Here is a 15,094-nt window from a genome sequence, read left to right as displayed (position 1 = left end):
TCATTAGAGGTGATTTTATATCTATACCTAGATTTCTGTAAAGTTTATAACTGCAATACAATCGATAAGAACCACCAACCGGTCCTATGGAACGATTTAACACTTAAAACCCTAACCCTAACACCGGTGTTTTTCTCCAAACACTTAAAAATGCTTTTACAGGAGCATGTCCCAATGTGGTAGACTCCAAACATACCAAAACTGCTCCTATGGTTCTCGCTGCACCAGCATTCCAGAAACAACTTATTGTAAACATGTATGAGGATTTTTCTGTAGAGACTGGAACGAGTTTTAGAAACTGGAGTTTAAGCCTCCAGAACAGAGGAAACTAGAACTTTAATGAATAGACATTCGGTGTCACTCAGATGATGTGTTCCACTTCCGTCTGGGTCCTGACAAGGTTTCTTCCGCAGACCAGTTCAGCCCACCCCCTTGCTACCTTCACCACAAATGTCTCATTTAAAGACATTTCCATTCAGAATTATTTCCGTGTTGGGACAATGTCTATTGTAAAAAGCTTTAAACAAATAAAATCGAATTGCAGTCTCTCAACACTAAAAAAACACCAAGAACAGAATCTCCAAAAACTGCTCCAAACTCCATATTTGTATATTGTATATATATTTTATAATTGAAAGCACATTTTAAATAAGATTGGCATCCGACTTCTATCCTAGCTCTGCATTGTGAGGAAAAGTACTAATGTTTGTGACCGAATCCCTTTTCAATGGAAAAAACAAAAACACACCACCACTCGTGATCAGACTTTAGTAATCATTTTATTACACAGTTTTTAATCAACACACAAAGCTCAAAGAGCCTGTCAGGAAATTAAATATACAGAAGTTTGTCTGTGAGGAGTTTGTGTCCTCTTACCCAGGGACCCAATCAAGTCTGTCTCAGCCATGTTAGCATCTAATTTCATCAAGAGCAAGAGGAGAAATAATGCATCTAAAAATGGAACTAAGAGTTACAAGGGAATGGGGTAGGGGGGGAGGGGAAAAAAAAAAAAATAATACCCTAAACACATGCTTATCTAGTTTTTAAATAACCGGACCAAAATCCTCCAAAAAGGTGTGAATGTATGTGAAGTTGCTCGTGGCTAAGGGAAGGAGTAGAGACAGTCTTGGTTATGGCGAATGGAAAAGGAAACAAAAAATATATATATATATTCATAGTATTCAAGTCCTTTAGAATGATTCACAAGAGAGGACCAGAGTGATCGAACATTGTTCAGTTAATAACCTGCTATGATTCTAAAAGAACTCCTTATAGATTTTATACAAAAAGATAGCCTGCAAACACCCCTCCCTCCTCTGCCGAATGGAAAACACACAAAAGAAAGAAAACCCTTTTTTCCTGATCCAATACAGTTTGAAACCCAGGAAATGGGGGAAAAAAATGGGGGTGAGGGAAAAAATATATCTCTACTGTATCACAAAAAAAAAAGCCCTCCCTCCCCAGTGTTTTAATAACAAGGAACGCTTTTTTTTTTCCCCGAGCCGTGGACATGTTCATCTGCGAAAAAAAATAAAATAATAAACAATCTGGCTGACCCTAAGCAGCAGGCAAGTCACCACAGCAACGGAGACGTTAAAGCAGGTGGGGGGTGTTCAAGATGATCATGATGGTAGGATAGTTGAGAACAAATGAGCTGGAACTGGACTCAAAGTCTGAAAGTATGTACACCATGGCTATGAGGGGAGGTTGGGGTGTATGGGTTGAGTTGGGGGACTGGGGTAAAAGGAAGGGAATAGGGCATGGGGCAGGTGCTCTGGTGAGGGGAAGTGTGGCTTAGAGAAAGCACTCCAATGGAAAACCAACAAGATCTGTTTTTTTTTTTTGTGTTTTTTTCTTAATCTTTTTTTTTCTTATTATTTTTTTATCTCTTAAACTTTCAGATCTCCCCTAACCTTAAGACGGAGAGGTGTAAATTTTTTTTTTCCTCGTATCCCGCCGTGAATAGAACTCCAAAACTACATTGCATACTTTTGTGTCCATTCCCGAGCTATTCTGTTGTACCTGAAAAAGACAGAGCAAAAAACACAAGCAGCCATTAATAATCAACACACAAACAGGAACACAAATTTATTTCCCCATGAATGCCTCGACCGCTTCAAACGCTTCAGCTGTTTGTTTTGAACAACGCCACACTTCATGTGGCAGCCATTTCCTCTTTTCTTATGGTGAAAAAAAGGTGAAAGATATCTATTATATATAAATAAAATACCTTTTGCCACACACACACACACACACACACACACACACACACACACACACACACACACACACACACACACACACACACACACACACACACACTCCCCGTTTATCGTAGTGGTTACGTTTTCAAAACCCCCTGCGATAAACGAAAAACCGTGTTAAATGGAAGCCACCCTCAAATTGTCTATTGTTTACATTGTAAATCATCCTCTCACACGCTTTAAACACAGTAAACATTTGCAGAAATATTGCAAGATGAATTGTGTAAGTTGTATTTATAGTGAGTACATGTACAGTTCTGTAGTAGCCTATGCGTAGTTTCTCTGCTTGTTTATTGTTTGAAGTGTCATGACGTCAAAAAAGAGGCGGAGTTAAAGATACGTCACCACATTCTTGACTTTCTGTACTGTATTAACATTTTTCATTTTATAATATTTTTGAAAAATCGGGGGTGCGAGATTTAAACTGTGGTAAAGCAAGGGATTACTGTATACATTTTTTTTTTTTTTTTTTTTTTTTTTTTTAAAAACACCTTCCAATTAACAAACACTGAAAACTTCAGCAAGTTCCTGCATCGACTACACATTTTAAATCAAAGGAAGGAGAATTGAGGCTTTTGCCTGGACACACACTGATTCATATCAGTTCCATCTTTGCACGTGTTTGACCTCATATACAATTTAATTCCACCAAGATCAGGAAAAGTAATTATCCCATTTGAAACCTGCTCTCTACATAGAAGATATATATTTTTGCAAGTCGAGCACGCTATTGGATGTCTGACATGTCGACTTAATGATCTCTAAATAGCGATGTATAATGGTCCGGGGTTAGAACGCAGTGTTTCTCGGCCCTCGCCCTAATAACTGCCACAAACAAGCCTATTTATCAATTTAAGTACAAAATCACTGTTTATTGCACAGAGAGGCCGGTCCTCACAAGGAGTGTGACTGTGATGGATTATGTGCAATAACCGGAACATCGCTCACAGTGTACAAAGTCCTGCAGGAACCCCTGTAAATTATAGCGACAAGGACGCCGCTTCCATACCAGATGTGCTGGTGCTTAAAAAAAAAAAAAAAAAGACCATGGATTCTGATGGAAATTCCCACTTTAAAGCATGTATGCATTGATTTTAAGCTAATAAATATTAATCACTGCCAAATTCTTCCCTCTGATTGAGGTACGACCTCATTTCCTTTTAATCAAAATCGCAGGTTTATATTAACGCTGTAGTCACACTTTGGGTGGCGACCGGATATGACATCATCTTACCGGGGCAAATTTTTCATTGCTTTTTATACACCGAACAGAAATAACATTATGACCACCTGCCTAATATTGTGTTGGTCCCCCCTTTTGCTGCTAAAACAGTCCTGACCATTTGAGCATTAACAGCATGAAATTCAGCAGTTTGAGCTCATCTGTTAAATCGGACCACACGGACCAGACTGCGCTCCCCACGTGCATCAATAGGCACGACCCTGTCGCCAGTTCACAACTATTTCTTCCTTGGACCACATGAAAGATACTGAACACTGCAGAACAGGAACAACACAACGGCTGCAGTTTTGGAGATGCGCTGACCCAGTCGTCGAAACGTCAATTTGGCTGACGTCAAAATCGCTTCCCATTTTTCCTGCGTCGAACATTAACTTTGAGGACAAAACGTTCACTTGATGCCTAATACTGTATATCCCACCCACTAACAGGTGCCATGAAGAGATTTACTTTAGTGGTTAATGTTATGCCTGATCAGTGTATGTTGATAGAATAAAAAGTGTGGCCACGGCCTAATGCTCGCCCAAGGACCAGTAGGTGGACGAGACAAACTAAAAAAATAAAATGTAATATACAGCAGGCTAAAAACGACAACAGGCTAAAACAGAACATTAACTTTGAATCTCGAAAACATCCATATCAAGCAGATTTAATTTCTCCAACACTCAATTCAAGAAGACGACGAAGACAAAACGTGTTACGGGTAGACTTTGCAAACAACCATATGTTCAAATCGGACCACCGACCTTCCTATCAGTGAAATGAGCATCAGTTATAAAAGTAGTGAACTGAGAAACGTACTTTTCCCTGTCGGTCTTGTAGATGCGGGCGATCTCGGGTACTAAGGGGTCGTCCGGATTGGGGTCGCACAGCAGAGAGCAGATAGACAACAGGACTGTGGAGAAAAAAAAAAAAAAAAGCAGGAAATGAAACATCAGACAACAGGATGTTGAACAAAAACAAAAGCAGCAGTGAATTTGCATAAATCCTCCTTTTTACAAGGCCTTGTGCTCCGGTTACTTCAAAAGTTACTTCAACTTTTATTTACCGGCCTCGAGTCTCAAGTTCAACTCGTTCCAAAAGCCCATGTGACTATCTTTACAGCATATCATCTTTATTCCCAAGGCAAACGCTTGCTTTAAACTGGTGCACACTGGTCTTGGGGAGTGTGTGTGTGTGTGTGTGTGTGTGTGTGTGTGTGTGTGTGTGTGTGTGTAAATCATTGAGTTTATCATTAGTGAGTGTTCATCTACTGTAAAATGCTTCTTTGTAACTATTTAAAAGTTTATGACTAAAATCATACCAAGGACAAAAGGATATTTAAGGGCATAAACATTTATAACTAATTGTATCAAAGGAATCAATGGAGGTCAGGATTTTATTCTATTTTATTTAGAAAACTACATTACATTCATGGCTTTTGGCAGACATCTTCATCCCAAGTAAATTATAAGCAGTTCAGGATTAAGAGCCTTTTATTTTAGAGTAATATATATATATATATATATATATATATATATATATATATATATATATATATATATTTATTTATTTATTTATTTATTTATTTAAAAAAAAGGCATTTTCAGGTAAGTATTGGCCTGCATTTTTTTGTTGTTTTTTAAACTTCCTTGTGTCAGGTATGAACTTTGGCCCATATGCCGATCCCTGTTCTGCACGAAGAAGTGAACAATGCTCATTCCAAAATGATAACACATTCCAGACCAACAAACTCCAGTTTTATGTAGCAACATTTCTAGACAATCAGGATGGGTAGTTTTTAAAGAAAAGTAAGATGGTGTTTTGAACTCAGTATTTACACTTGTAAAGAGCATGTTTTAAACCCATGGTTCTCAAAGCAAACTAGAGTGACAGCCATTATATCTATATGCAATGTCTGGAATAAAACGACAATACCAGAATTTCTGAAATCCACTAATTTGATTGGACGCAGTGGAGTTACAAGAGTGCATTTAAAAAGACAATACATCCACTACAGGCTGATGAGCATTCAGTGTGCCACCATGGCAACCTACAACACTTGTCTGGCTGTGGATTCTTCAATATCTACTTTTTACGATAAAGCGAAAGCAAACAAACCACTTGGCCAATTTATAGGCGAAATCTAAACAACTTTGAATTTATACCACACCGCAGCTGAATCTGATTGGTCGGGACGTACGTATGGCTCAGACAGCATTTCTGTCTGCAACACGAGTGAGAGCTGGATATTCATGCACTCGTTCTGACACATTGTTTCTATAGTGACGGCTCATTAACTAGATGTACAGGAGATGCGCCATGAATAAATGCTGTGTTGTGGCTTTAGAGAGACAGCGAGCAAGCGAGACAGAAAAAATAAGGTACTTTGACATGGTGGACTATTTTGTTAGGAGACTTATGTAACGTGTGGATGGAGTCTTAGGGGTCAGTGCTCTGTAAGAGTCACAGGGTTTGTCTCAAAGGCTTTGCTGAGTTGATACACTTGACACAGATGAGTTTAGATTTCTCTGTAAAATGAAAAGCTGTGGTTTGGGGGAGAGAGAGAGAGAGAGCGTGCGAGAGAATGACACAATGAGAGAGAGATGATTTTATTCATCCCAGAAGGAAATTCACGATGTTAAACAGATACAAAGAGAGCGAGAGAGAGGTGTGTGTGATTATATATATATATATATATATATATATATATATATATATATATATATAGGAACTCGACAAATTCAACATAAAATTAAACTAAAAACATTTACTGTACATTGATGCTTTTAAAAAAAAAAAAAAAATTTATAGGACTATAATCCAGTATCAGATCAGCATCAGTTGTAATTCAGTGTGTGTGCACGTGTACGTACCTTTGGAGATGGTGAGTGCAGGAGACCACTGAGACCGTAGAATATCCAGACAGATGCTGCCATTGCTGTTGATATTTGGGTGGTAAATTCGTGTGGTGAATGCAACCTAGCAGGCGAACGAAACACGATCAGTCAATCATTTAAAATCAAATAATCTACCATAAACAAACACTGAATTCAACTAGTGCAAATGAAAAGTTATATTGGGTTAAATGCCATTTAAAAAAAAATAAAAAATAATAAAAAAAAAACACTATACAACTGAGATTCTTTACATTTACTTTTCAAAACTTGTCATTACTGTCAAACACACATTTAACAATGATTTTTTTTTTTTTTTTAAAACAGCTGCCATGTATGATGCAGGTTTTTCCACTCAGAAACAGAGTCAAACCAAACACCGCATCCATTTGTTACTATTATAAAACAGCTTATTTGAATGGGGATATTTTACTGAGAACTCATTTCCTCATACAGACATCACGCAGACCATCTTGAGGCATGAAGCAGAGCAGGAGCTTCTCAGAAGAAAAGATACTGACCTTTGGCGGTTTGAAGGGGTAATCTGTGGGGAAGTGAATGGTCAAGAAGAACACACCACCCTGATAAGGACTGTCGTTCTGAAGGACGAGACGAGGGGAAGATAGAAACATGTATACAGTAAGTGATAAATCAGAGCTGTGCAATAAAAGAATCCTGTAATGCAGAAGACAGGAGGGAAACGAAAAAATACTTACTGGTCCCATTATTGTGGCCTGCCAATGAAACACTGCAAGAGACAAATGACAAGAACGCAAACGTGAGCCTGGGTGTTTTTCAAAAACAAATCGGGGCAGTCAAAAAAAATTGACAAAGAAATTGGTGCTTTTAAGGATTGGCCAAGTCCCGAGTTGATTTTCTCCAACCAAGATCCTCACCAATAAATGATTTTTCCAGACGATTGATCAATACAAACTGATCAATAAAAACAGCTGCACCACAACTTTGATGAGACTCAAACAGGTATGACAGGTGTTTTTTACCCCTCATGGCTGACCCCGACCGTGCATTTAACCACCCAATATATTTTTCCTCGTAGTGTTCATCATGCCCTACTTATTTCTTACTATTTTTATTTATTTTTAATAAACACAGACCTCAGAAAACCTTCAACTTTCACTGTCAGCTTTTGAAAAAGGCACAGTATTTGACGACGCACCCCATTTCTGATTTCTCCTCTTGCTCTTCGAACATGAACCAGACTTCCATTTTTTTTTTTTAAATGGACACAATTTGTTACGATTAGATCTTTAGTGTTAAGTAGGTTGGCCTCGAACTATATGAACAATAGTTTGTGGACACCTAAACCTTCATATGTGCTTTCAGAAAATTATTTTCCACATTTGATTCCCATCTGAAGTTATACCAGGCACTCTTCTTTGAAGATGTTTCACTAGATTTTGGAGTGTGCTTGTGGAGATTTGTGCTCATTCAGATACTGGGCTTTTATAAAATAGTCAGAATTCACATTTATCCCAAAGATATTCAGAAGGGTTGAGGTCAGAGCCCTATAACAAAATCACTCAAGATCTTCCACTTCAACTCATGTAAAGCATGTGTTCATGGAGCTGTCTTTGTGCACAGGGTTTTTTTTTTTAATGCTGGTACGGGTTTGGGTCTCCTAGTTCAAGGAAAAGGAAAGTTTAGTGCCACCACATCAGCTACAAATTATGTGATTCCAACTTTGTGCTGACAGTTAAACAGTCATATGGCTGGAAAAGTCAGGTGTCTCAATACTTTTGTCCATACAGTGTGCTTAAAATAGTATTTTTTTAAACCAACACCCACATCCCCACCCACTAGGATGTACATTCACCTATTTAAAACAAATAATAATAATAAACTGGATGCAAATTCAAAAACCTTTCAACTGGGAATTGTTTTTTTCAGTCGATTAGTACACTTGTGAGGGCATGATTTAAGCCACGTTTTACATAGTTTACAGGCTGCATGCCATAATCAATTACCCCCTTCCCCCAAATACTTGCTGTAAAATAATCCGATTTAAGTGTATATCTAACGCAATGCTTGGAAAAGGCAAACCTTCTCTAACCTCATATGCCGAGTGTACGCACGTCAGATTTAGAGTGCACAGGATGTTTAAGCTGTACATTACACGTTACTCTTTTGCAGAGCTCGATGAAACCTTACACTCGCAGATGAAAAGATGAGATCAGAAAAAAACGCTATGAAAAGAAGGGTCAATGGATTGACGATCGATCGGCAACCTGTTCAAAGCTCATACTAGCACCTGCAGGTCTCAGTACAGAATGGTATTCCAGGAACAAACTATTTTTTAAATAAACATTTAATACCAGGACAATTCATTTATATGACTGCTACTTACTGTCATCCCCTACTGGTCCTGCTGAGCACTGGGCTGGGGGATCACGGCCCAAATCGTGCAGCTCCTTAAACACACAGACAAAATATAAATTTAGGGCACCTGGAGATTTACAATTCATTCATTCATACAACTGGGCAAATGAGGGTTAAGGGCTCTGCCCAAGAGCCCAGTAACAGCAGCAAGCTGGGTATAGTTTATGTATAATGAAAGGAGAATATCAGAATCAGGAAGCTCTCGCAAGATTGCGATGGACCTTAACAGGGAACATGGCGAGTGCATCTCACACACACACACACACACACACACACCACTGCTGGTGGTGTGTGCAAGTAACAGTTGGGTAAAAGGTGTTATGTATGGAAAACTACCATAAAAGGATTGGACTGCTGGTTACAATCTACATTCAACAAGAAAATATGGCAAAAACTAAAAATACATAAAGATTCAATTAGGGTTAATATGTAACCACATTCTTGTAATCTTATTCAAGAAGCAGGAAACATAAAAGAAATACTAAATCACAGTTATCAAAAAATACCAGTTACACCACATAGTGTAAAAATACAAAACAGTACTGCAATAATATAAACATTATGACCATACACACTTTTTTGCAGATTAACATGAAACGTGTGTATCAAGTACCAACAGCCTACTCTGTCCCCGCATGCGCTCTAAACGATGACGTAAAAGATAAAGAGCGATGAAAACGAAACTGGCCACCATCTGATCAGCAAGTAGTCCATTTCACCTGATAGGGTGTGGTTCTGACGATCCACTCTCTGCACTAAACTGATTTGGGGCTCTCTGGTTTGAGGACTGAGATCCGTTTTTCTAGAGTGGGATTCTGCTGCTGTGTGAACGGGTGACGAGTTCATATCAGGGCTGGGCATCGCGACGAGACATACTGATCATGTACAATAAAATATTTCAGCTGTTTTAACAGAATTAAGGAGTCAGCTTTAAAATATTATGTCAACTGAAAAGGTATATCCTTTTAGTTGTAGGCCATTCAACTTTAACAACTCTATAAATCTAAGTATTATGATAAGGAACTGGGCAACAAGTAGCGCATCAGTCTCATGATTGAGTTTGATGTAGGATGGACATTATATGTCATCTTTAAGGCGTAACAAAAGCTTTCCCATAATCAAGTCTCGTATTTTTTTTATTCTCCAGTTTGTAAAACATGTTCTAAATGATTATTCATTAGTTTTCTCCCTTCGGTTAGTGTTTTGAAAAATAACGCTCTGTGTAGTGATTTGACATTTGTATTGCTTCGCCCACCCTATGTGTCAAAACAGACCAAAGCAGAGGCAGGTGTGAAAAACTTCCTCAGCTCTACAATAAAGGTGTGAAGCAACAACACGGCGTTTGACTTCACTGAAGTCTACTACAAATAAATGTGATCAATCAGACACCTACAGACTAGTCAAAGTGTGTAAAGTGAAAGAAACTAGTTGGTCACAACGTTTGTGGATCATCATTGTCAACACTAAACTAATCAAGATCAATTCAGATGTTCTGAACTTTACACGGTGACGTTCGCTTCTCAAAATGGGCCCCGTCTCATTTACAACCCTCAAGCACTAAAGTTACTACATTTATCAAGTTCTTGTATGAAGGCAAGTCAAATGACAACTTGAATTGCTTGTTTGATTTTGAATAGTTTTGTGCACAAAAAAAAAAAATAAAACAAACAAAAAAACAAAGTAACGAGTGCAGGCCGAAGAGAACTCTGGGGGAAAAAAATGCAGCAGTTGAACAATTTGTAGCAACTAATCTACTTCACACATGTTCATAGCAGACACCAAGTTATTAGACTTTAACTGATTACCAGGAACCGAAAAAGTTATTCCTTATAAATATAAAAGTTAGTTGAAAAAGTATAAGTCCTCTAATGTATCTGAATTGAGGTTTTACAGCTGAAGTTGCTCCCAGGTGTAAAAGGTTTAAAACTATTTAGCCTACATTGTGAAAACAGCAGCTGGAGGCTTTTTTTGATCAGTATAGTGTTTCTGTTATACACCTAATACAGGAACTGAGAATCAATAAAGCTGAACACCAATGGACGACACTGACAGGTTAAACCTCGAAATTGTAAGGGAGAAAAAACTAAATAAGGAGGGGCGGTGCACAGACCAACAGAAGACACACAGGAAATGGAAGGAGGGAGACAGAGGAAAAAAACACCTCTGGTCTAGCAGCACCAACGTGTGCTGAAGGAAACAAAGACAGTGGATTGTACGGATCGGAGAAAGGTGTAGGATTCAGCTCAGCTCTCTGGCTCGACCGTGACACTTTCCCTCGCTACCTCTCCAAGTTAAACACAAATGCCAATGGAAGAAAATATTGTTTTTGCTCCGAAAACATTCTCTCCACAAAATTATGAAATCTAAAGGATTTTTCTTTCCGATTTTGTCAAATAAATCGACAGGGTAAAAACTTCCAAGTGTGACTGCTTGATATTTGAATGGTCTGTTATACTGGTGAAGCAAATCAGCACTGGGGTGGAGTCAAGCGAAGTTATTTGGTTCATATTTAAAGCTTGTCCACGCTGCCAGGAAGCAGGTTCTGATGAATTTGACACATCATGACATGGCTGCTGCATGTTGGTCTCATCTGTAGTCGGAATACAGCGAATTTTAGACTAGCGAAAGAAAGAACACCACCACGACAAAAAACCCTTCTAAAGTGCTGCGGGAGCATTTCCATGAGCATTAGAGGTAGCGTTACACGGACATCGGAAAATGAAGACATGTCAAATTAAGACCTGGAACAGCGAATTTAAGACTTTTTTTGCCACATATTCACTAAAGCGTATACACACTTCCACCACGGACCAGTTTAACACCACCACAGACTCGGACAGGGTCCAATACTGTGCATATATGTTTCATTACCCATACGGTGAAACTCACTGTAAAGGCGAGTCAGTGCTGTTTACTGAAATAGAGAAAAAACAGCGACTGCAAAATTTTAGGTTAATACGTTTTTAATTCTTGATGCTTAATGATCCCACTGCGAACTTTCCCAGCATACCCCAGGATGTTATGAGGTTGAGATCGGAGCGTTGGGAGGCTCAGCCATGAGACAGCAATACCTGGAGCAAGAAAAAGGGGGTTAAGGGCCTCGCTCAAGGGCCCAATTGCAGTGATGGCAGCTTGATCAGTAACCCTGCAGTGACCTATTGGAAAAATGACCCAACTTGAACACATGTAGTGAAGGACAGGTGGTGTTTCACAGGCTGACAGGACACCAGACAAGGTGAAGACACACAAAAAAACGAAAGGAAAGAATGGAGAATAAAATCTTTTCCTTTTCTCACACACAGAAACCGAAAGGAACAAGTGTTCGATTAAAAAAAAAAAAAGACTCAGGGCGTATAAAGACATACAGAACCGAATTCTTTGCTTAATCGTGAGCTGAAGGAAGAAGGAAAAAACGGTGTGTCGGGTTAAATATTTAGGATGTGAGTAAAACCTTAAACCTTCATACCAACCTTCATTCCTCCCTTCATACCGCGTTGCATCAACTCGGACGCTAGCATGACCAAACTAGCCGCACGGGTGCCAAAACTTAATCCCACACTCTTCTTTCAATACACCTTTTATTTCATTTTTAAAAGCTTAGAAAACACCCCTCTGTGGTACAACCGGTCGAGAAACATTTCCTTTTTTTTCTCCTCCGTGTGTAAACCGCGTCCTGTAAATGTAGCAATTTCATTAGCAAGAGAAAAAACTAGCCGCTTAGAAACCTAGCACGTCCGACTTAGCCGTTTCCTAGCAACGAGACTTCGTAGAACTATACATATTTATATGTATTCGTTATATATTAGTGTAGTGTCGAAAATATATATCAATATAGATTGAAGTTTTGATTCGTCGCGTTTTATAATCGTAAGCAGCCCCGACGCGGGCCTGCTGCTTAGCGAGCTAGCTATCTTAGATTAGCACAAAAAAGTCGTGCCGGCTAGTTCACCTTCCTTGCTAGCTAATCTAATCACTTTTTAATTGGATAATAAATATCCGATTTGACCGTGTTTCGAATGTAAATTTAACTAAATCGCGATTAATCCGAGGGTTCGATCAGGTTTTAGGAGTGTTAGCGGCGTTACGGGACACGATGCGTTCACATCACACGGAACTAGCATTGGGGTTTTTTTTTATATTTTTCGCCCCGAAATGTTTACCAGAAGACGCGGAATATGTTCATGGAGATCGGGATGTTGGTGAAGAAGAGAAGCAGGAAAACAGGATGAATCCCCGTGATGGAAATCGGTGTGGATGGATAGCAGGCTGGTTATGGGGAAAGTCGAAGTGCGAAGCAGGAGGAGGCCTCACTGACTTCCTTCCTTACCTTGTGAATTCTCTTCAGGGCCATTGTTGTGCCGATGCCGCTGCTGATGCTTCCGCTGCTGTCCGGGGGAAAAGAAAAAAACGAACCACGCCGCACTCGGGGGATTTCTCCTCGGATCAACTCTTGATTTTGAGTCCGCGCGATGAGTGGGAACACCAGGCAAGGGTGGAAGGCTTCCAGACGGGAAGGGAGATGACGGAAACCGGTCGATGATGGTGTATATAGTTTTTTTCCGAAGGCGAAACTGAAAGGACCTCCAGCAGCACTCCGAGTGACTGACTGAGAGAGAGTGTGCCTACAGCGCTCCTTCCTCCTGCAGCGGCCTCCGCGACCGAATCACGCCCATATTAGCCGTTTAAATGCGAACGCCTCCGCTTCCGCCTAGCGCAAAATAGCGCCCTGTTCGTTCTCTAGGACGCCATCTAGGCCGTATTATAGCGCCATTATACACCCTAGGTAGTGCACATGTATAGGGAGTGTCAGCGCTATTTAACAGTCAGCCCATACTTAGATAACAGCTACTTTGGAAATTCGTGAAACTAGCTCAAACATAGATCCGAAATGGCCGGGCATTCTATATACATTATATAGCATATTCGTACATCCATCTTTATGTTTTGAGCCAAAATGGCGTTCATGTCGTCGCCCTTTTTGACGGGAAAGTTTAGTGTATTGATACGTATTTTATGTGTATGATGGAAATTTGTTTGTTTTAGTGCCGTGGTTTAAATTCGTGTTTGAAAAATATTCACAAGCAAACATGTACACGGCGATCTCGCGACTTCCGGATTTTCACGCGAACAACATGAGAAGTTGAGCCAAGGCGGAGGGATATAGGGTTTGATTTTATCGCGAGACAACGCGAGAGTCTCGCCACGGCAGGATAAAACGAGCATGAGTTGATAGCAACACTTGCTTGGTTGAGAGTTTCATTTCTCCATCCGGTGAAGTTCATGCAAATAAAAGAAACATCTCAACAACTTATCCATCACAGAATTAAACATCTCAATATGTTATTAAGATATGTATTAGGTGTGTGTTGTATGTGATCAGTAATTAGGATTTGTGCAGCATCTGCATTTACTGATTGGTGCTGTATAAGGACCTGAGAGAACTTAACCTTTCCTTCGAAAAATGCAAAACATTTAACATTCACTTTTCAGGATTTACAGACAGTTAACACAGTCCCTTAATTTTCACAGGCTCAAAATTAACTGGACAAAGTAGCATTATTATAAATATCATAATTATTTTTCTGATTATGCAAATTGTTTTGCAGTTTGTGACTGCCTGAAGTCCATAGTCTCCTGAGTTTCCTTATTTGAGATGTTTTGTTTGCCTTTTCCTGCTTTTTAATTGTTTGTGGTTCTTTCTGCCTTCGGTTTCATCTTCAGTAAGAGGGAACGCATGCTCAATTAGATGGCAAAACTTTTTTTTTGCCTTAAGGTGCACTTGGGTTGCTTTTTATAGTATGTATGTTTTGGGTCATTATCCTTAAAACCTTGTGCTGGCCTAAGGAGAAAGCAACGCATTTTCAAAAATAATCCTTTAGAAATAATCAGCATCATCAATGAACACTGAATTCCTCTGGCAGTTGTATATGCCTATGTAAAATAATCTGCCTGCATGTGTGACAGATGATGCGTTATGATTTGGATTATCAGTCCTTCATTTCCTTCTACATTTTTACTTTTTTTTAAAATTCAGATTAAAACACAGTTTCATTTGGCAAAGTATGTTGTTTTAGATTTGTGCAGACATTTTTATAGGTTTACTTGCAGTCTAATATTCCAGACTGGTTCAAGATGAAGGTTGGACTGCATCAAGGATCGGCTCTGAGCCCTTTCCTGTTTACAATGGTGATGTACACGTTGACGGACGAGATCAGACAGGATTCTCCATGGACTATGATGTTTGCGGATGATATTGTGATTTGTGGTGAGAGTAGGGAGCAGGTTGAGAAGAGCCTGGAGAGGTGGAGGGGAATGAA

At 39.3% G+C, this 15,094-nt stretch overlaps 1 protein-coding gene across 1 annotated transcript; it reads right to left on the bottom strand.

Moving 5' to 3' along the window:
- Positions 1-760: 760 nt before the first annotated feature.
- On the bottom strand, positions 761-13,467 carry ube2d2 (ubiquitin-conjugating enzyme E2D 2 (UBC4/5 homolog, yeast)). The gene is made up of 7 exons (XM_046860310.1): positions 13,105-13,467; positions 8,746-8,809; positions 7,097-7,128; positions 6,902-6,979; positions 6,360-6,465; positions 4,306-4,399; positions 761-2,022 (listed from the first exon to the last, which is right to left on the bottom strand). The coding sequence occupies exons 1-7, from the start codon at positions 13,126-13,128 to the stop codon at positions 1,977-1,979; spliced, it is 444 nt and encodes a 147-aa protein (XP_046716266.1). The 5' UTR covers positions 13,129-13,467; the 3' UTR covers positions 761-1,976.
- Positions 13,468-15,094: the final 1,627 nt, after the last annotated feature.

This window comes from Silurus meridionalis, chromosome 10 (assembly GCF_014805685.1).
Source record: "Silurus meridionalis isolate SWU-2019-XX chromosome 10, ASM1480568v1, whole genome shotgun sequence".
In the NCBI taxonomy this organism is placed as follows: Eukaryota; Metazoa; Chordata; class Actinopteri; order Siluriformes; family Siluridae; genus Silurus; species Silurus meridionalis.
Note: the sequence above shows the minus strand (reverse complement) of the source record. Positions and strands in the feature narration are given on the sequence as shown.

Excerpts from the sequence above, each read along its gene's own strand:
- ube2d2 (XM_046860310.1), bottom strand. The coding sequence starts at position 13,128 with ATGGCCCTGAAGAGAATTCACAAG. Across the intron at positions 7,129-8,745 it reads AGGACCAGTAGGGGATGACA|TGTTTCATTGGCAGGCCACA; the intron begins GTAAGTAGCAGT and ends TGTCTCTTGCAG. Across the intron at positions 2,023-4,305 it reads TACAAGACCGACAGGGAAAA|GTACAACAGAATAGCTCGGG; the intron begins GTACGTTTCTCA and ends TGTCTTTTTCAG.